General features: G+C 33.9%; 1 protein-coding gene across 2 annotated transcripts in view; it reads right to left on the bottom strand.

The window, feature by feature from the left end:
- The window catches only part of LOC129222730 (roundabout homolog 2-like), a 180690-nt gene that overhangs the window by 15352 nt on the left and 143017 nt on the right, over positions 1 to 22321 (bottom strand). For both annotated transcript variants that reach the window (XM_054857260.1, XM_054857261.1), the window contains exon 4: positions 371 to 505. In XM_054857260.1, coding sequence (XP_054713235.1) covers positions 371 to 505 — 135 coding nt within the window. The remainder of the gene's footprint in view (positions 1 to 370; positions 506 to 22321) is intronic.

Here is a 22321-nt window from a genome sequence, read left to right as displayed (position 1 = left end):
CAACAAATTACACTTTTTAATTCGTTTTAATGTAATCTTATAGGCAATATTTTGTTCGTTGCTGCAAGTTTTATCTATATATTCGATAATCTCCGTTCCCCCCCCCCCTCCCCCCAAAACGGACTTGCCCCAGTTTCAAGTGTAATGACTCATATGTTTTTGATTCCTTTTAAAGTAATAGTAGATGTGAAAATAAAACATGCTGATATTTTCCTGGTCAGTTTACACATTATTTAGGAAATTAATTTATAGTTATAAACTTAAGTTTAGTTCTATTCATGTGCTCCTCTGAGTTGAAGAAGTATGAGATTAAATAGTAAACATAATGCAGATCGGAAAGCATGTTAAAGCAGAATATCTTTTAACTTACCATTGTCAATTTTGCTACCTCTAAAATACCAATTCACTACTGGTTTTGGGTCAGCTCTTACGTTGCAAACAAGCATTGCTGTGTCACCTTCTGGTGCGTGTTGTTCTTTAGGAGTATCACTAAAACTAATGGAACCTATAAGATTAAAAAAGAGAGAATAAATAAGTTTAAAAAAAGCAGATGTCTTTAAGTTAAAAAACAGCTCATTTAACATAAAATTCTGGTTTATTACATGAAATTCATTTTTGTATTTAGTTTTAATTCAATAGCATAATTTTTCATCATTTTTCGCAGGTTATGGCAAGTGCTTTGGCAGTGCATAACTGATTTACAAATTTGGAGTAAAAAAGTATCTATTGATGCTAAACAACAGTTGAAAAGAAATTTTGAATGTTTCATTGAACACATCTAACTACAGTTTTAATTGAACAAAAGTCATTCTAACATTGGGTCATAAACTAAACGTTTCAACAATTTCCTTCACCCCCCCCCCCTCCTCTTACTTCCTTTTATAAAAAAGGAATTATTGTATTCGCGAAAAAATTGTCACTCAAAAATCAGCCTTAACTTCCATTTTGCTCACCCGCAAAAGAATGTTAAGTTTTTTTTTTCAACTTTACCTCACGTGGATAAGTGCCGCCTAAGAACGTATAGACAAAGAATATAGTATAGACACCTAAAATATCCATTTTGACGATCCCCGAGTTAATTACAATGAGTTTTCTCGTGACATCCATATGTACATATGTATGTATGTGCGTATGTATGTTGCATAACTGAAGAACGGTATGTCCTAGAAAGTTGAAATGGGGTCTTTTACAACTTTTTGGGGGGAAATCATTGCTAATTTCAATGCAAACTCAAGTGGTGTTATAATTTGGCAAACACTTGGAGATATATCGCCAAAATTTTGGTCGCCAAGTTCTGTCGCCAATTTGGCCTTGAACTTAAACTGATGATACAACATTGTTGTTTTTATTGAAGCATCGATATTTTTAACATCGATGTTAATAACTGAACCAAAAGGTTGTTCAACACCCATCAAAGAAGCAAATATCCTTTCCGACGTGTAAATAGGGAAGTTTTCAATTTTTCAATTTTATTTTTATATGATAGAGTAACATGTATGAACATCATAGGCGAAAAAATTTTTGCAATATGATAAGTAGTTTCTTTTTAAATTAATTTTTAAAGTTCAAGCGCTTGTGACGTCAAATGGCATAGGAAGTGACGTCATGCGCTCTTCTGATGCGGGAGAAGCCGAAGGACGTGCATTTGACTTCGAAGACGAAACGTAAAAGGCTTATCTCCTCGCATTTAACTCCTCGCGTTTCTGGAACATTAAACCTCTCATCATCTCGGAAATATTCGAATATCATCATTGATGTTACTTGAGGAAAATTTTTTAGATTGTGCTTTATCGAATCCGGCCTCCATAGTGTGTTCAAAAGGATTATTGAATTTCTAAAAAATAAAAATATCAGCGCGCTCAAAATGTCCCTAACGAAAACAAGGGATCTTCGGCGGAAGGCTGCCCATTAGTGCCCTGTGACGTAAGCTCGTGACGTTTCAGAAAAGCGCACTTTTGCGCGTGGATTTTTAAAAATCCATCAAAAATCAATCACGGTGTTTTAAAATTCGGCGATGGTGAATTTTTTAGTTTTGAGGGTCAATTAACAATATCCAATAGTCAAAATATGAAACTTTAATAGGTTGCAATTTCCCTATTGTAATATAATAATAATAATAATTAAAAAAAACTGAGCAATTGCTAATTGAACATTTTAATTCATAATGTGTTAGAAATACAAGAGCAAGAATGACAGAAATTTTAGGGTACAACTAAATATGCTTCCGAATATTTCAGAAACATTTTAAGGGAAAAAAACCACGCCTTGTTCCAGATTTGCCCCTCCTCCCCCCCCCCCCTGATTTTTATTTGTTGCTTTTTTTACTCGAATAAGAAAACAGCAATTTATCATTCACTAAAATGTAGGAATTTTAAAATGAATACCAATACTGTGGTATATTACATCGCGGCAATATTATTTTGTTGAAAGATTGTAAAGTCAAAATATTTTACAATTTAGTCAAAATTAGATATGCAACAAAATAATGCAATTTTCCTTTTCATTGTCTTCACATGAAAAAAAACGAGCTGATGTGTGCATCACATGACTTCCTTTTACTCCAATTTAATGTCATTTCCCCATTACTGGTAATTTTAATGTGATTCAATAGTCTACTCTCTAAATATCACCAACAGTGGCCAAATCAAAACAGATTTAAAATTAAAAAAAAAAAAAAAATCGCCAAATTTGTCACCAAGTTGTCGCCATCGCCGTCAAAACTTGGCGATGAAAAGACTTGCGATATATCGCCAAGTGTCCGCCAAATTATAACACCACTTGAGTTTACATCAAAATTAACAATGATTTCCCCCCAAAAAGGAGCAAAAGACCCCTTTAGAAACACCCAAATGCAACCAAAAGGGGAGGTGCACAACTAGAACCCACTAGGAGTCTACGTACCAAATTTCAACTTCTTGAGTTATGCGATATACATACGCATATCCGCACATACATACATACGTACATACATACAGACGTCACGAGAAAATTTGTTCTAATTAACTCGGGAATCGTCATTATGGATATTCGCGTGTCTATACGTTCTTAGTGGTCGGGTCGAAAAAAAACTCAATATTCATTCGGGGGTGAGTAACATGGAAATTAAGGACGAATTTTGAGTGAAAATTTTTTCGCGAATATAATACTTCCTTTTTTGTAAAAGGAAGTAAAAAAGATGCGATTTAAAATAAAAAAGGGGAGGAGAAAGAAAACGAGAGAGAAGGGGGAAGGTATTAAAAACATTCTCTTTTGCAGACATCCTTCCATTACGAATATTTCCATCCCTTGAGTGTTCATTAACGACGTTTTACTGCATTTTGAGATCTGAAAAATAAATACATAAAAGGAGTACTTTTTTTCCGTACTTTTTTGAAATAATGAATCATGGAGAGCGCCAGTAAGACTGGAAAGCAACAGAGTGACTCTTGTGCGTGTGGTATTGATTATTTCCCTCGTAGGAAAATTTTCGGCACCGTTTGTTCCCATAGAAACGAAAACTGGGACCCTGTACACCCCGAAAATTGAAAAGATAGATTCAATTATTTTTCAAGCCGGAAAAATTAGCACAATAAAATATGTGTTGTGCTATACTACCGAGTGAGAATTTTCTCCAGAGGTCGGAAGGAGTTGATTCATAAAAAGATTCAGAGCAGTACCTGCAAAATTTTCAGTTTTTTTTTTTTTTTTTTAATTTTTTTTTAATTTTTTTTTTATCATCTATTGTATGAAAGTTTTATTGAACAAACTTCTTACATGTTTTTCGCTGAAAAAAAAAATAAAGTCAAAATTCCAGCATTTCCTATTGGATCCCAAAACTCGTTTCTTCAAATATCTCGCCAACTCATTTCTGCAGATACTGCCTTTAACCTGCCCACGGCAGTATATATATAACGTCAAATGAGTACTACAGCTACAGTTGGGGCAAATCTCAACCTGGCATGGCAGCATTGTGAAGATTAAGTAGATCCTAATCACAGCAATACGACGACGCTGCAAGGTTAAGTTGGCTCCGACAATCTACTCTTCACATTCCTCAAAGATCGTGAAAATAATTCATTTATACAGTTTTCCTCGAAACAGTAGTAGTCCAGTCAATAGATACATTTTACCTTGCAAAAAATGGGGTCAAAGATTTTATTTTTTTAATTTGTGCATATTGGTGCCGACATGGAAAAACCAAGTTATCCAACACGAAAGACCCCGAGAAAACTTTTGGGGGCCGAAAAACCACAAAAATTTATGACTTTTTTTTGTTTTTTCCAAAATATCTCCGAAATGGTTCAACTTAGAAAAAAGTTTTAAATGTAAAGTTTAAAGAACATAAAATTTCCTACAACTTTTGTATTTACAACTTTTTTGTAGCAGAAATAACAAGCTTGCTATAGCTCTTTGAAAATAAGCAGTTTTCCTCCACTCCGAAAAAAAAAAAGCTTTCATACTGAAAGCAAGGCGTCATAATTATTAGAACTTGAATAGAAACTGTAGTTTCAGAGAGTTTATCGACAACCTGAGTAGTTTGAGTTTCTTGCTCCCCCCCCCCCCCCACTGGACACAGTAGCAGTTCTGGCTGACAGATTAGTTCCCCCTAGACTCCAAAAACAAACGATGTATTATGAAACTGAAATACATATATACGCATTCATTTAAAGCACATACGACGATGCGATAATAATTTTTTAAAAAAACCTTCCCCACTGCTCACGAACTAACTTTTCTGATCTGACAGAGGTAGTCTTCATCAGACTCCAATAATAGATGATATATTGTTGTTTGTAACTGGATTACACAATATATACATTCATTTGAGGGATATAATTCGTACATTCTAGTCTAATTATTGCAAACAAAGATGCGATTTTTAAATATTAATGTGAAGGAATGAATATTAGGCAGCTAATAAGCAAACAATCAACACAGTCATGCAACCTATGCTCTGATACGAATAATAATAATAAACCCTCCCCCCACCGCTCACGAACTAATATTTCTAGTCTGACAGAGGTAATCTTCAGTCATACTCCAATAACATATGATTTATATTGCAGTTTGTAATTGAATTACATATACTTCTCATTCATTTAAAGCACATAATTCGTACCATCTATTCTATTACAAGCGAAAATGCATTCGAATATAAATATGAATGAATAAATATTAGGGTGATAATAAGCAAACAATAGACATAATAATGAATAAATAAAGGTACAATAGTACCTTATAGTTTAGAAACTGACTTTTTGAGGCATGAAAAACCCAAAAGAATTACCTTACAAAATGAAAATCCAACTGTAGAAGATTAATACATACATCTAAATTACAGAGAGATTCATTCGACCTTAAAGCAAATAGAGAAATGACAAAAAAATGCGCTGTTTATCTTCTTCGAAGCCGTTTTGAAGGTCCAGGTTCTTCCGGTTCAGAATCTGTAGGGGGTAGAAAGAAGCTATGGTCCTTTAATTGTTCATCTCCTTGTTGCGGTAATTCCAAAAGCTCCTGGAACAAATCATCTTCTTCGGCAGTCTCATCCAAAGATGAAATTTCTGCAACATTTTCACAATTTGTGCCACTGCAGTGTTTGCACGTGCTGGAGCATTTTAAACCTGCCTTGTGACAAGAACAGGCTCCAGTACAATTTTTCTTGCAGGTACAAGGTACAATCTTCAAAAGATTCTGAGTAACTGAATCTCTTTTCGTGTCAACATGCATTAGACCTTGCGTCTTGCGTTCCCAACTCCATTTCTCTGGATCAATTATGTTGCCCAACCAACTTTAAATTTGGTGGTAGAACCGATATGAGTGATAACGTCCAGCAGGTAGCCCTGCAAGATTTATCTTAGCCCTGTATACTAGTTTTATAAAAAGATTAAATTGCAAAGTATCCAAAGATAGGTTCAAATACTTTACGTCACCTGTGTATAATATTTGCAAAATGTTTTCTCCAGCTGCAGTTAATTAAGGCATCATGATGACAGATTGGGTCCATAAATACTTCAACAGCTTCCTTAATTTCATGATTTTTTTTTTTTTTTTTTTTTGACTATTTTGTACCACTTAATTTTGCCTTGGCCAAAGATTGCCGAAGTCGTATCACACCCACTAAACGCATGGATGAAAAGAATATTGCTGGGGTCAAACTTAAAAGATTTAGTGGGGAAAAAAACAAATTACAAGCATTCCCTCTTCCAGGTTTTAAAAAGAACAAGTTGCTGGAAGGCTGTCCTAAAGCTGTCATCAATCCTCTCGCCTACTATAACAACCTTTTCAGTTTCTTTTGCCTTTGAAAGAGCAGAAAGTAAGTCGACATCATCTTGAGTCTGCCTGACTTCAATGCCACACTCTTCGAAATATGTTTCAAGAAGTAGAATAAGACAATTATTTTTGTTACAATTTGCCAGAAACCTTTCTTGTGGAATTTAGTTAACATGTTAGGTTCAACCATTACTTCAAGGGAAGAGATTGATTGCTCATTGATATAGCATTTGTGACAGGCAGTGTGAGTTGTCACTTCTTTTAAGAACTTCAAAAAACGCTGATGTTTTTCATTTTTCCGTTTTGCGCTGCATCTTTGAAGATTTTCTGTTCCCTTCTCCTTCACAATCTTTATTTCGCATTCATGAAAACTGATTTTGCAAATAATAATGATAATAATAAAAAACACCTTGGTCAGGCGTAATCATTTCTAGGAAAAAAAATTATAATTCAGAACATACAAATTGATAAAACACTCTCGCTCAAACCCTGAAGTGATCAACATGAGTAGCTATTGAGTCGATTCATCTCATTTGAAGAAAAAAAAAGGGGGGGGGATGGAATGGGGGTGTTTTGTTTAACTTAAAGGGAACGGAGGCATTTACCCTCAGCTGTGAAAGACAAATGATTTCCAAGGTCAGACTGCCGGCTTTTCTCCTTTTTTCCTCCGTTATCCGATGCGCTTTCACGCACTTCGCTGAAGGGGTTCAGAAAAAGTGTGACTTTCAAGAGGCTGTAACTCGCTTGCTTTTCATGCTACAAAAATGTTGTAATGACAAAAGTTGAAGGAAATTTAATCCTCTTTATCATTTGCACTGGAATTTTTTTTGTAATTGTAACCATTTTTGAGATATTTTGAAAATACCACAAAAAGTCACAAATTTTTGGGGGTTTTCGGCCCCCAAAAGTTCTCCCGAGGTCTTTCGTGTTGGATAACTTGGTTTTTTCATATTGGCACTAGTGTACACAAATTTAAAAAATAAAATCTTTGACCCCATTTTTTGTAAGGCAAGCCCGTTTTTTTCTACCTATTGACTGGACTATAGGGGAAAAAAACAATTGCAGTAACTTAGCATTCACCACACCATTTTCGAAAATATCCGATATTTTGATATAAATGGGATATTTTGGTGCCTATCCCATATTTTCAATCAGCACAAACTTAAGTCTTCAAAATAGAAAATGAATCCTCAAATCACTCTTAATTTTCTAGCATTGTTATTACAATATGTAGACTTAAAATTAACACTTTCTTTATTCATATCCAATATTTCTTTTTAAATTTTTATCAATTTTAATGGAGTTAATTTAGTATTAGCTGTTGTACTCATTTTTCTTCTGTCAGCTGCTTTTGCACAGTTATGACTCGAAAATAAAAAATATGCATTAGTCAGTGAACAGTCAAAAGATATTTTCTTTTTTTCTGACCAACATTTAATAATTAATGAGGCACTTACAATATTAATTAAAATTGTTACATAACTAATAATTTTATGAATATAAAATAAAAAAGGAATATTATATTACTTTGTTACATCAATGATGTATAAATACATCGTAAAAATATAGTACATAACTTTTTGGTTGTTTTTAATAATAAATGAACAATATTACAATGATTAATATATTTTTTGTATTGAAAATACCGTAATTGAAAGAATAAACTCGAAAATATCAAAATATCATGATATTTTCAAAATAAATATCGGATATATATCGCGATATATATCGTGATATATATAATGATTTATATCGACCGATATATATCGGCGAACCCTGCTGAGAGGTATATTTTGTTCAGAGCCGGTTATAGTAGTTCTGCCGCCCTAGGCGATATTGACAAGTGCCGCCCCCCCCCCTCCATTGAATAATAATAATACTAATACAAAATAATGATATTTTTAACAAAATAAAAATAAAAGAAAAGTGTTTACGATTAAACCGAGTTTCTAGTTAAATTCCAAACTGGGTTTTGCATATTCAAGCACTGGCACACAGTTTAAATTATATTTTTAATTAACATCAAAGTAGTGCATCTTATGGCGCTGAAACAGATATTAACATTTTCAAATGATTTTTAAATCGCTCAATTTGCCGCTTCCAAAAGTAAATTGAATTTCTAGTTTAATTCCAAACTGGGTTATGAATATCCAAGCACTGGTACACACTCTAAATCAGCGGTTCCCAAGCTTTTCCCCCTTGCGAACCCCTTCCAAACCCCGAAAGAAGTTGGCGAACCCCTTGGGTACTAAGTAATAAGCAACAAGCAAAAAAAAAAAAAAAAAAAAATTGCGCGGGCACACAACTACACATAGACAATAAAATTTGTGAGATTTAGTTTGATGCTGCTGCATAGTTTATAACAAGAACGAAAACATAATTGTAAAATATTGAATTGCAAATATTACTACGAACTAAAATGATCGCTAAAAAATGAATGAACAACAAATTCAACAAAAAAATAAACACAGTGATTATTTTATGTTGAGCTTCAATCAACTTCAAAATTATGAAAATAGGATATTTGGAACAAAGAGGCTCTAAAAGTTTGGCTGAAATTTTTCTGACCCTAGGGTACATTTATCTCTATTATCACTAAATCAGAAGTGAATTAAATATTCATCTTTAAAATACCTTTCAGAGAACTCTCAGATTAACTAAATGAAATTTTTTTCTTACTGTAAAATGAGAAAGATCTCTCTAAGTCTTCTTGAAAAAGACTACGAGCCTAGCTGTTTGATAAAGATTTACTGCTTACATCAATTGTTTGATTGCCGAAAAATTTTCTTGTAATTATGCTATAAATGCGGTGTAAACTGCGTATATTGAAAAATAATAGAAGCGTATATTTTCAATATACGCATTTACACTAATTTTTACTCAAAAGGTAATTTTAACAAAACAAATATTGTTAAGCTCACTCACTACAAGAAAAAATTTCTGCACAAATCTCATAAATTCCTTATTTACATACAGCGCAAACTAAGTTGCATGGTTAAATTCCGTTGATTTTTTTTTTACTGCGTAAACCTAACACTGCCAAACTTTCACCCTCGAAAATTTTCTATAGTAATGAATTTTTCATACTTCCTGTGGTATTTTTGGTTGCTAACCGTTCTTTCCCTTTTCCAACAATAAAGCTCGAAGTAAATTATAGTGTATGTAGGGTGAAAATTATAACAACAAGCAAGCGCGTGATCACACTTCTATGCATTTTTGACTCAATACAAGAAAAGAGCGATAGACCTTCGTCAGACTCAAATGGTAAAGAAACTAAGCATGAAAATATTTTAGACGCTCGTATCTTATACATATAAAATCTGAGTATCTATCTATCTATCTATCTATCTATGTCCAAGCTTCTTCTCCCGAACGACAGTGAACTGACCATCGAACCAGGTATCGATGGATTCGTAATCCTCCCGTCTTCATGTTTAGCTATTTAACATAATCCTCCGATAATAATTAGCGGAGATATCAATTAAAAACTATTAATTATGACTCTTAGATTTCAAAATCAAATCCCTATTTTTCGAAGGCTTTCCTCTATTTAAATTATTATTCAGTGCTTCATCTCAACTTTCCGCAACAATGCTTTTATTAAAATGTATGTGAGCGTGAAGAAAATAGCATATTGACCGATCCCAAGCGGTAATTCTGAAATCCACGCTATGGCTTGGTTTCTTCCATGCTCGATAGATGGCGCCACTACTTTTTCATGTTTTTTTTTTGCTTTCTTTTTAAAAATGTCTTGTGTCTTTTGAAGTTTTAACCATGGATAGCTTACCATCCGGCTTTACTTATTCAAATATTAATATTACAAACGATCAAAACGAAAATTTAACTTACAGAGTAAAAGAAATCACTGATAAAAATGCTGCAAATGTAAGTTTTAAAATTTTTTTTCTTAATTTAATTGCGGATAATCCCGAAAAAAAAATGTTATTAAAGGGACAGAACAGCCGATTTAAATTATTGGAAATTAAAAAAAAATGTGAAAATTCATGTGCCTAAAGGTTTAACGTTGTAATTAATTATTTAATCAACGGTCTAATTGATACAACTATATCAATTAGATAACTTTATATGCAGTATTCGGGGGGGGGGGAGTACATATATATAGTGTGAAATGTAAGTCAGAACAGCTATTTTACAAAAGTACTCCAATAGGCTTTCTAGTTTTTTTATTTATTTATTTATTTTTTTTTTGAAAAACACAAAGACACATATATATATATATATATATATATGGCAATGTTTTTTTTTTTTTTGGTGGTGGGGGTGTGATCGCTTCCTTTTTTTTGGGGGGGGGGGACACATTCACCCTTAGCTTTATTTACCCATGTTTTGTAGCATTTTTTAAAATTAATTTTCTGTTTAGTTTGCTCTTTAACTTTTGTTGTTTTTTCCACCAGTACTTACATGTTCTTTACTTAATTGCTATGTTGGGCCTTTTTTGGTTAAAGATTTTTTAGATTGTATTTGTGTTTCAATAAAAATTGAATTAACTTCTCTTTTGATTCGCTTATACAGATTTAACTTAAATATGCTTGTTAATTTTATACACAGAACTGGTTACAGCAACACAGTGAAGATACAAAAAGTACTTGGCGTGTTGCAACAACATATCCGAAATCAGGGAGATTTAATAAATACAAAATCAGCTATCGCTGTGTGCATAAGACAGACAGAAGAGTTTCTGGGGATGGTCCTTCAAAGCATACAGGACGCACTGCTAAATTGACAATTACAATACAAAGGCAAGTTACTTTCAATTAAATGCATATATAACAGGGTTTGAAATAGGGTTCAATTTCTAGGGGGAATTGTCCCCTGTTACTTCAGATTCCAGGGGGGATTTTTTGAATTTCGGGGAGAATTTTTATAAGTTCTGAAAATTTGTTTACAATTTTTTTTATAATTCATTTTTATTTCATTTTTCTATTTATTCATTTTTAAATTATAATTTTTTTTGGTGCAATATCAGTCCCATTTTCAAATAATTATTCCTTAGTTTTGCAATTTTACTTTATTATTTCATTTTCAATAAAATATTTTAGAACTAAGTAACATCTTATACACTCATTTATTTTTTTAAATAGAAAATTTTCTGGTTCTAATTATCCGAATGGGGTTCGGTCCCGATTGTTTAGAAAAATATTTCTACTGAACGAAGACTTTTTTTTTTTCTGGCGATCAAAAAGTTAAAGTAAAAAATTGCCTATAATTTTCCAAAACGGACTGTCGTTTCCAGCAGTTTTCGGATCGCATTTCGACCGGCGGATCGGAATTAGTTGATATTGGCGAATCGGAATCGGTTGATGTAACCAGTTCTGTGTATAAAATTAACAAGCATATTTAAGTTAAATCTGTATAAGCCATTCAAAAGAGAAATTAATTCAATTTTTATTGAAACACAAATACAATTTAAAAAATCTTTAACCAAAAAAGGCCCAACATAGCAATTAAGTAAAGAACATGTAAGTACTGGTGGAAAAGTTAAAGAACAAACTAAACAGAAAATTAATTTCAAAAAATGCTACAAAACATGGGTAAATAAAACTAAGGGTGAATGTGTCCCCCCCCAAAAGGAAGCGATCACCCCCCCCCACCACCAAAAAAAAAATCATTGGCATATATATATATATATATATATATATATATATATATATATATATATATATATATATATATATATATATATATATATATATATATATATATATATATATATATATATATATATATATATATATATATATATATATATATATATATATGTGTGTGTGTGTGTGTGTGTGTGTGTGTGTGTGTGTTTGTGTGTGTGTCTTTGTGTTTTTCAAAAAAAAAAAATAATAATAATAATAAATAAAAAACTAGAAAGCCTATTGGAGTACTTTTGTAAAAGAGCTGTTCTGACTTACATTTCACACTATATATATGTACTCCCCCCCCCCCCCCGAATACTGCATATAAAGTTATCTAATTGATATAGTTGTATCAATTAGACCGTTGATTAAATAATTAATTACAACGTTAAACCTTTAGGCACATGAATTTTCACATTTTTTTTTTAAATTCCAATAATTTAAATCGGCTGTTCTGTCCCTTTAATAACATCTTTTTTTTTTCGGGATTATCCGCAATTAAATTAAGAAAAAAAATTTTAAAACTTAGATTTGCAGCATTTTCATCAGTGATTTCTTTTACTCTGTAAGTTAAATTTTCGTTTTGATGGTTTGTAATATTAATATTTGAATAAGTAAAGCCGGATGGTAAGCTATCCATGGTTAAAACTTCAAAAGACACAAGACATTTTTAAAAAGAAAGCAAAAAAAAATCATGAAAAAGTAGTGGCGCCATCTATCGAGCATAGAAGAAACCAAGCCATAGCGTGGATTACAGAATTACCGCTTGGGATCGGTCGATATGCGTGAGCGTGAAGAAAATCATTGAGATGAAAGATCTGTTGCCATTTTTTTTCTCGAATATGCTCAGGTAAAATTCTTGTTTTTGTTTTGAGGCTCTTCCTGTAATCAGGGGATTTAAAATGTTTACTTTATGGGGGTTTTCCGCAATCTGCCACAAAATTTCACTGACCTTTTTTTTTTTTTTTGGTTCAAGCCTGAGTGTTGAACTCGCGTCACTTGACATAACTTTTATTTTCGAGGTGGACCGTGCACGTCGTAAAGTAAATGAGTGATTTACAAGTTATTTGAGTTCTTTGAGGGTTTGTACCTGGAAAACGGATTGATGTAATTCTTGTACGACCATGTGGATATAATCCATCCAAATATTTATCTGAGTGGTATGTTGCATTAATAAACACCCGGGCAACGCCGGTTAGTAGACTATTTTATGTAAAAAGCGGATTGTTATTGTGCATAAATATTTCCGATATAGTCTATCAGATGTAATTCAGTTTAACGTGAGTAAAGATTATAGTTGATAATGCATATATTTTCCCCTTTTGTGCTGACTGAAAATGTACTCATAACTTGTATCATTGATAACGATTATTAACGTTGATGAGGTGTTTTGGCAAAAATATGTTTTACTGGTGTTTTGCAAACCTTGCTTTACGCGCATTTATTTATTCCTTAACGCGTTAGAAACTAGTGTCAGTGTACTACAAAAGCATCAACTGGACTGCTCTTACATTTTTTAGGTAGCCCGTGCAACGCCGGGCACGCAGCTAGTATGCTCCATACTCCATGTAATGTTTCCATCAAGTTTAATCAATCCTTCCGATCAAAAGCTTCTGAGGAAACGAACGCTTCCAAATTCTTTCATCTGAAGACATTGCATTCATAAGTAAAGGACGTTAAATATGCTCGTAGTCCCAAAGTCCTCAGGGTGAAACGATACCACTGGGGTGCGGAACCAGGGATTGCTCAGTTTCTGGTCTGGTTCAAAAAATCAGAGCTGTCTTTAGGGTCCCATCCAAATGGTTAAGCCACAAAAAGTGGTAGGTACGGGGGATTCTGGAGTGAAGAGTAGAGCTTTTTTAGCATGTCTTCAGGGCTACCACCTATAATTGTCAATCGAAGCACTAAAACCGGCACTTCGCAATGACGGACTAAATCATTTAAATGTAAAATATGTCAGGAAGTAGCCAAATATTTTCAAGCTGAGAGTATCAAATGTGCGTGAGACAAATGAATAGAAAAGGAGCAAAATTTGGTTGAAACCGCTTGAGCATTAAACTTCATCAGAAACAGGCATGTTAAAACTCCGCCATTACAATATTTTTTTGTGAACCCACTGAAAACCTCTCGCGAACCACCGGTTGGGAAACGCTGCTCTAAATCATTATTATTATTATTTTAATATTGAAGCAGTGAATCTTATGAGATTGAAACAAATATTCATACTTTAAAAAAAAATTTCAATTTCGAAATTGGCCGCCCCTAAAATCTGCCGCCTTAGACGGTCGCCTAGGTCGCCTGCTTCAATAGCTGGGCCGGTTTTGTTTTAGGGCTTCTCAAAATGTGTTATAAGTTTCTAAAAAGAATACCTGATTCTTAATTTAAGGCTTAATTTCTAACAAAAGAAATGCGAGATCCCCATAATCTACAAAAATTTTTTTCATACATCAAAAAAGAAGAAGAAAAGCTCTCGGAAAGTGAACTATCTTCCAGTTATAGGTTTCTAGTAACGAACGATACAGCTCCTTCTCAATTAACACAGTCGATGTTACTTAAGAAGAATCTGTATCGGTACTAGAAAAGTTTATGGAATCCCAAATTTTAAAAGTTTTTATTGTAACACTGTAGTGTCCCCCCCCCCCCCAAAGTTGCGCATTTATAACTTGGTTCAAGAAACTTTTACTTAATATTGTTTTGAAAGGTCAACATAAAAACTGCTAGAAGAATGAAAACTGTCAATTGCTAAGTAATAAAAGTTCTTAAAACAATAATAATAATAATAATAATTGAGCTTTTTTCGAGCTGAGCGTAATTTTGCTAACTTCAATATAAATATAACACAATATTTTTTTGCAGCTCGGTAAAATAGTGTATCGCTAGTTAGGAAGAAAGACACATAAAAGTTAAATTGATAGATAGTCCCCTATCCACAACGTTGAAACCACACCGGCAGAATGATACGCACATTCACCGATTCAGGATATGAATCTTTGGCAGCAAAGAGTTAAAGTTTGCAGAGAGGAAACGATGAATTGATACAGATTGATGAGGAAGCAGCTCTGATTTAAAGGATAACTTTTTCTGGTAGACAAAAAATTTCGATTTAAAATAAATTATAACGCTGAGTGAGTGGTTGTTTCAAATATTAAAAAATAAAATAAAAAATAAAATAAATAAATAAATAAAAAAACGCTACTATAGTCTCAAGAACAGTCTAATTCAATTCAACAAGGATTAATTCTCTGAAACTGATGTTTCTAAAAAACAGATTTAAGGATTTTTTATTTTTTTTTTAAACAAAGTAAGAAAAATGTATTGGATTGATGATTTTATTTTTTCTTCCAACCTGCCTCTTGTAAGTTTAAAAATTAATGTTCAGTTTTACGATTGTATTTCCAAAAATGGAATCTTTACGGGCTTATGAAAAATCATATCCATGTGAAACACTATTCAGCAATAAGCAGTGGCACAGCCATGTGATGCAATTCAATACTTAAAATAGCAAATAATACAGCTGTTTTCGTTAAAAGCAAGGGTGTCCAACCTTTTTTCATCCGAGGGCCGCATCTCCTATGAAGATGGATCTCGCGGGCAAAAGCACATAAAAAAATTATATGTACTTCAACTTTTTTTATAGATAACATGGGAAAACACGGAAAAAGAGAGGAAAATATAAACCAAGAAGTGATGTTATCATTCATACTAGTACATGTGTATTTTATTGATAAGAAGTTTCTATTTGTTTTTTAGAAACAGAAAACCATCCATTTAGAAACCCATTTAAGGCCAACTATTAGGCCCCAAATTTGCAACAACCGTTTCTAGTACCAAATTATCTGATGTCTTGGAAAGTTTCAGATTTTTGATTCATAACACTATACATAACAACGGGCAACATGGATCGACTTCGCAGGCTATATCTGGCTCGCGGGCCGTAAGCAGGGTTGCCAACCTTGGAAAAACAATTTGAGGAGCATCTGTGGTGATTTTGAGGAGCAATTTGAAATTTTGCTGAGCAGTTAGGGATTTTGTATAAAAATCACTAAATCCTATAACTAAAACCACTTATCTAAAACTGTTTTAGAGCTTTTATAATCATTTTAAGCACTGGTACAAAAATAATTATTTTTAAAATGATAAAACAGCTTTAAACACTATTCCAATCTTTGAGTATAAACATCTTTAATTTCCCATATTTCATGTTTGTTATGATTTAAAAAAAAAAAAAAAAAAAAGCGCTTGAAAACGTTCGGCCGGGAAATGCGGAGCAAAAGAACTTTTTGCGGAGCAACTCTGCAAAATGCTGAGCAGTTGGCAACCCTGCGAAAGTTTCGCACCACTGACTTAAGAGTAGGCTTGCCAGACGTCCCGGTTTGACTGGGACAGTCCCGGATTTCAGGCAAAATCCCGGTGTCCCGGCCGGTTTACTTCACGTCCCGGAAAAAGATAAATTTGATTACAAATAACCAAAAAGGTCTAAAAATAACTAACTGTGAAGAATTATTAGGGTAATTACTTTATCATTTTCAACATTGACTTGTAAAATTAATACCAGATTAGTTTTAGGATTTGTACAATAAAATTAAAACTAAAATAAACTTGAAAAAAAAATCCTCTATGAAAAATATATCTTAATAGTGTTCAATTCGTTTTATTCCTCAAAGTGTTTTTTCTAACTAAAATAAATTGCAAATATTTATATCTAAGAAGTGAAAAGTTAAATTCATGCTTATGTCATTTTTTATCACCCCTGTTTTAGGTATATAGTTAATAGTCTACACTTCAAAAATCAGCCACTGGTGTGTACCCTTTTGAATACTAGCGACGCTGGGGGAGGAGGGGGCATTCTAGTGTCCCGGTTGAACATTTCAGAAATCTGGCAAGCCTACTTAAGAGTATTATAAATCGATAGTAGCTTTTAGGAAGAAAGCATCATAATAACGCAATTAATAATTTTCGAACATGCGTTCTAGAATTCTAGGCGATCTAAAAGCAACTTATCAGAGGAAAGGGGAGAGGGAGACTTCGCGGGCTATATCTGGCTCGCGGGCCGTAGGTTTGGCACCACTGACTTCAGAGTACAGTAGACCCTTGTTTTGCGCGGGGGTTACGTTCCACGGAAATGCCGCGTAAATCAAAACCGCGTAAATTAAGGCTTAATACTAGTGTCAAAATAGGGGTTATGTTCCATAGATTAAAAAAAATACTTCATTCTAGTGGCACTAATTTTATAAGTTTAATATGTACTTATATCGATATACATGCTGCTATCCAAAAGTAATGAGCCTCACGTTATACTGACGCATGCACACCCTGCAGCTTGCTCTGTTTGACGGCAGAGGCGGTGGGGGGTTGTTGGCTTTACAGGGCAACGCAGGTCAGTTGCCTCCCAGCTTTCGGAGCGGTACCATCAGCTTTAACAGTAATCCCTATACGGCGGTGCGTGACACGGCGATATGGAAAGTTCGTCAGAGCAAAGCAAAGAGATCAAATTTTGCTTCCGATTTCCTTCCTAAACGTTCGCAATAATTCAACAGGTGTTTGAAACAGAGTGTCCGTCCTATTCGCAAGTAGAAAAGTTGCACGAAGCCTTTCGTAAGGCAGGGGAATGTTGACTGACGAACCCTAGTCTGGACGCGAGCCCTCGGCCCGTACTGACAAAAATGTGCAACGAGTATGTGAATTTTTGAACACGGACCGGTGTGTGAGTCTCTACCAAGTAGCAAAAGCCCTAGATTTATCGGAAACAACGGTCAATGCATTGTTACGGAGCGGAGAAGGCCCGAGTCAACGCTCCTCTGGTGCTCTAGCCTCCCTACAGTCTGGGCTTGTGGCCTCCTAACTGCGTTTTGTTTTCACTGTTAAAATCAGGGCTGAAAAAGAAACGTTCCGACTCCATCGAGGACATCTAAGCCAATGTAGGCAGCTCTTTCAGATATCTCGAAGGAGGACTTTAGGGATGCCTTTGAATCATGGAAATGCTGCTTACAGAAGTACATTGTTGCAGCAGGTGCCTATTTTTAAGACTATTAGGCAGTTGTACCGATTAGCTCAATAAACCTGTTTTTTTTTTTTTTTTTTTTTTTTTTTTTTTTTTTTTTTAAATGAAGGCTCTTACTTTTGGATCGTACCATGTATATTGTATATGCCCAAAATGCATAAAGAAAACTTAAATTAATTTAGTGTTCCTAAAAAGGAGCTCGCTATGATAGTCTTTTGGCAGTCATTAAGAATTTTTCTCAATAGCTCTTTGCAGACTATTAACGCATCCATGATCACTTGCGTCATTTCCATGATAGAATCTTCAATCTCTAACCAATCAGAAAGATCATTTTTCTATTGTCAAGGAATGGCTTAAGATTTTCAATGTGAACAATTTTTCCTCGTTGGTTTTGTCCTCCTTTGTCACTCCTAAAAGCTCGTCTTTCAGTGAGTTCTGAACTGTGTGAGTTTAATAACTTTGCATCTGGAAAGAGCTCTGGAACCAATCATATAAAATGTCTCCAAGCTCGACTATTAGCACGCCAAAATGCAGTTTATTTCGTGTAATCTGCAATCTCAGGAGTTAGGATTTTGAAAGAGGAGAAAATTTTATTTGTTTGCATTGCCGCATCCGCGTAAAACCAAAACTCATCTGCTTAAAATAAAATAAAGGTCTCAAATCTTAAACCGTGTAAAATCAAAAGCGAGTAAAATAAACCCGCGTAAAAAGAAGGTCTACTGTATTCTAAATCGACAGGTAGTTTTTAGAAAGAAAGCAACACAATAAAGTAACTAGTAATTTTTGCACATGCGTTCGGGAAATCTAGACAATTCAAAAGCAACTTATCAGAGGAATGGGGGGGGGGTCAGAAAATTACTTAAGAAAGTCACGCCATGCGTTTAAACATCGTAAGCAAATTTACCACATAACTGCTCGGAAGGGAAAAGGGAAAAAACTCATTATTTTTTCTTCGCACAATCTATTCCAAAACGGAAATAAGATTTCGTACTTGAACCCTCGCTTGTAATATTTGTAAACGATTTTCGTGGAGTTGTAATAGATTTCCTAGTAAGATTTCGGATTGAATTTCATATAAATGTATTGGTTTTCCATACATTAATTCAGTCAAAGTACAGTCGCGTAAATTGTTTACAGTGAAATTTCTACTAGTTTGAAGATGTAGACAATGAACTGAATTTGAAATATTAAAAGAGCGAAATAAAGAAAATGACTAAGTACTATATTAAGGGGGGGGGGAATCTTCAATTTCTTCAAGGCGTAATGTGGGAGCACGGGTTGGTGGGTGGCATGGACTGTGGATAATACTAACTTCTGTTAAGTATATGTACTGTCATGTCGTTCAAAACTCAAACTTCTCATAGTGTCTGCAAAAACAAACCGAGACTTTGGATAGGAAACTTTAGTCGTGATTAAATCATAAGCGTTTTTTCTTTTTTTCCTTTTCCATTTTGGTAGCACATTTTTTCTTTCTCTTAATGATGCCCGTTTGAGTTCAAAATGTTTGGACTCATCAGAAATCAATTAATCACAATGTTATTTCGGCTTCTTTCCAGCACTTTTCTTCTTTTGATACCTTTGAAATTTCTCGTAAATGTGGTTTTTTCCGTTTTCTGAAAACTCTTGTTAGTGTTGTCGAATCCATAAAGGAAAATAGCACTATCCATGGAAAAAGAGGGTGTCGTTGCCAAGAAAGTTCAATTTGATCATAAGTGGCTTACCCACCGATAGCAAGCGCCACTAGTCATTTCCATTTCCACGATTAAGACAGGGACTGAAGGGAGAAGGAAATATTCTCAACTCTTCCGCACTCAATCGTAGTATATGCTTAACGTAGACTTTTTACATAGTTAGGCTTTCCTTTAATTTAATGTTTGATATCTTTTTCTACTCTGATTCTTAAAGATTCCTTCGTTGCTTTGTTCTGCTCCATGTGATTACGAAAGAACAGATTAAGTGCCATGAAAGTTGAAAGAGTAATTTACTACCAGCCAGATCAGAAATGTTGGAAGTAGAATGTCGAACTCAATGTTTTTGATTTTCCTTTATCGCGTCACAGCTGTATTCTATTTAATAGCATCTTACTATTAATTTTAAATGTTTTTAATTTAAACTTACTGAAAAAATAACAACTCAATCGAAGCATTTTTTTCCCTCTTGTTTCAGTTTAGAAAGCATAACTAAATGCAAAAACAATGCAGATATGGTTAGGAGTTCAATTGACAAAATTATTGTAAAAAAAAAGAGAGAGAGAAAGATTTTTTTTTCTTCTTTTAGGCAATTAATTACAATAACAACATTTGCACTCAGTTTGCTTCGTCGAAGCCCCCATGCTCATTAAGAGCTCACTCCCTTGCCCAACAACGCATAACATTTCTTATAAATATTCTAGCATCAACAGGTAGAAAACATAATCAAACGTCACTTTTTCTTTACGTTACGGTCAATAAATCCATTCTTACTTTAATTAACGCTAAAGAAGACTGAACGAATGTTCCGAGTAATTTAAATTAAATTATGAAACTGTATAGGGAGGACGGAAAGCATGAGAGAGAAAAAAAGTCCTTCTCTTGTCTTTAATCAATTTGATTCCCCGAAGGGAAGAGGCGACCTTTTGAGAAGAGATACTGGATGAGAGGAGAGATGCACATATTCTAAAAACGAAGATAAGATCTCTAGAGGCTACGCTTTCAAGACTCTTGTTTCCCCCCAGTGATAACTACTTAGGAAAAAGTAGCTCACGGGGTCCCCCCCCCCCCCCTAGTTTTTATTTTGAGCAACTCTTTTCTTTTCTTTTTTAGCTTTCATTTTATTCAATTCAAAAAGAAAAAAAGAACTATTCTGGGACCGAATAAAAATTTCGTTTATGCATAACTTGAAACGCAGCTCCAATCGTTAATCTCCTCTCTTTTACTCTTTTTCAGTAAAATGAAGTGAAGAATGAAAAAAAAGGGGGGGGGGGAGAAACGAAAAAAACTTCCACTGTTTTGAAAAATTATACATTAAATGTTCTATATTTTAATTAGTTTGAGCCATTTGTAATTTTTCGAAACAATTTCAGGGATGAATGGAGAGAAAGTAGAGAGATTGGTATTGGATAGTAGATGAGATTTTGGTCAAATTCTCTCCTGTGAACTCCATAAAAATATTCAGGGTTAAAGAAGACTACTTGAAGTAGTTAAAAAAACTTCTTCAAGTAGCTTCATAAGTACCGAGAAGGAAATCTTCAGGTATTTTTTCGTATAGTTACTTATTCTTATTACGGGTTCTCAAACTCATTCAGACATTAACACTGGCCACTTGTACAGATGAAAAAAGATATCTCTTGATGCCTTGAATCTTGATCTTGTTGTTTTCATTTCAAAAATATTTATTTAATTTACTTTGTCTTATTTTACTTTTCTTTATCGTGAAAAAAAAAGTTTAAGTTTGAATTTGAGTTCATAAACATTGGCTTTATATGTCCTTTAACAGGTGAAGAAAGATCCCTCTTGATGCCTTGAATCTTTCTCTTGTTGTTTTCAGTTTTCATTCCAGAAATATTAATGAATTTGACTTTTTATCCTTTTTTTTCCCTTTCTTTTTCGTAAAAAAAAAAAGCTTAAGTTTGAATTTTTCAAAAAAAAAAACGCATGACTGCATTTTACTATACCTAAAATAATGGAAAGATAATTCAGTTAAAAAAGAAAGTACGGATATCATTCAATAAAAAATAAAAATTTTCAGAAAGAAAATTTAAAACATCCAATTATTCAAAATGCCATTCCACATTGAATCCGATATTTATTCTAGTGAACAGAAGACATATGGCGATGGCAAATTAAATACCCATTAATAACATATTGAGAGAAAAAAAAAATTTAATTCACAAAAACGAGATATTTCAGGCGTACTAATCGTCTACATTAACCGCCCCATAAATCAAAAAACTTCGCAACTTCCCCATGCATTTAGCAATCGATTCAATGCCTTGCTGACGACAGACGAGTGAGCGCTGGGCAACTATCGATCGCTGCGACCGTGTCCTACATTAAAACGTGATGATGACAGAGAGACAAAAGAAGATGACGAACTACATGCGGCACTTTCTCGCTGCTTTAAATCTCTTTGATGTTGGTATAAATAATTCAAAGCCGCTGGGATCAAATATATTCGCATCATGAGACGAGACCAACGGGATGATCCCGGCCTCGCTAATTAAATGACGGAACTTCATCAACCAACGCCTGTGATAGACGGATGCAAATATATTGCGATGAAATGCTATCCTGTTAATGGTCGCGAAGAGGTAATTGAGCTCGGCCCCAAAGTGAAATTGCAATCGGTAAACAAGGTGGAAAGGGCATTTCACTGAAAAATTGGACGCTGCTGCAGGATAGAAAAATAACAATCTTAAAATTTAAGAAAGCCTCAATCACTACGA

This window comes from Uloborus diversus, chromosome 5, assembly GCF_026930045.1.
Source record: "Uloborus diversus isolate 005 chromosome 5, Udiv.v.3.1, whole genome shotgun sequence".
Lineage (NCBI taxonomy): Eukaryota > Metazoa > Arthropoda > Arachnida > Araneae > Uloboridae > Uloborus > Uloborus diversus.
The sequence above is the reverse complement of the archived record's forward strand: the minus strand, read 5'-3'. Positions and strand labels throughout refer to the sequence as shown.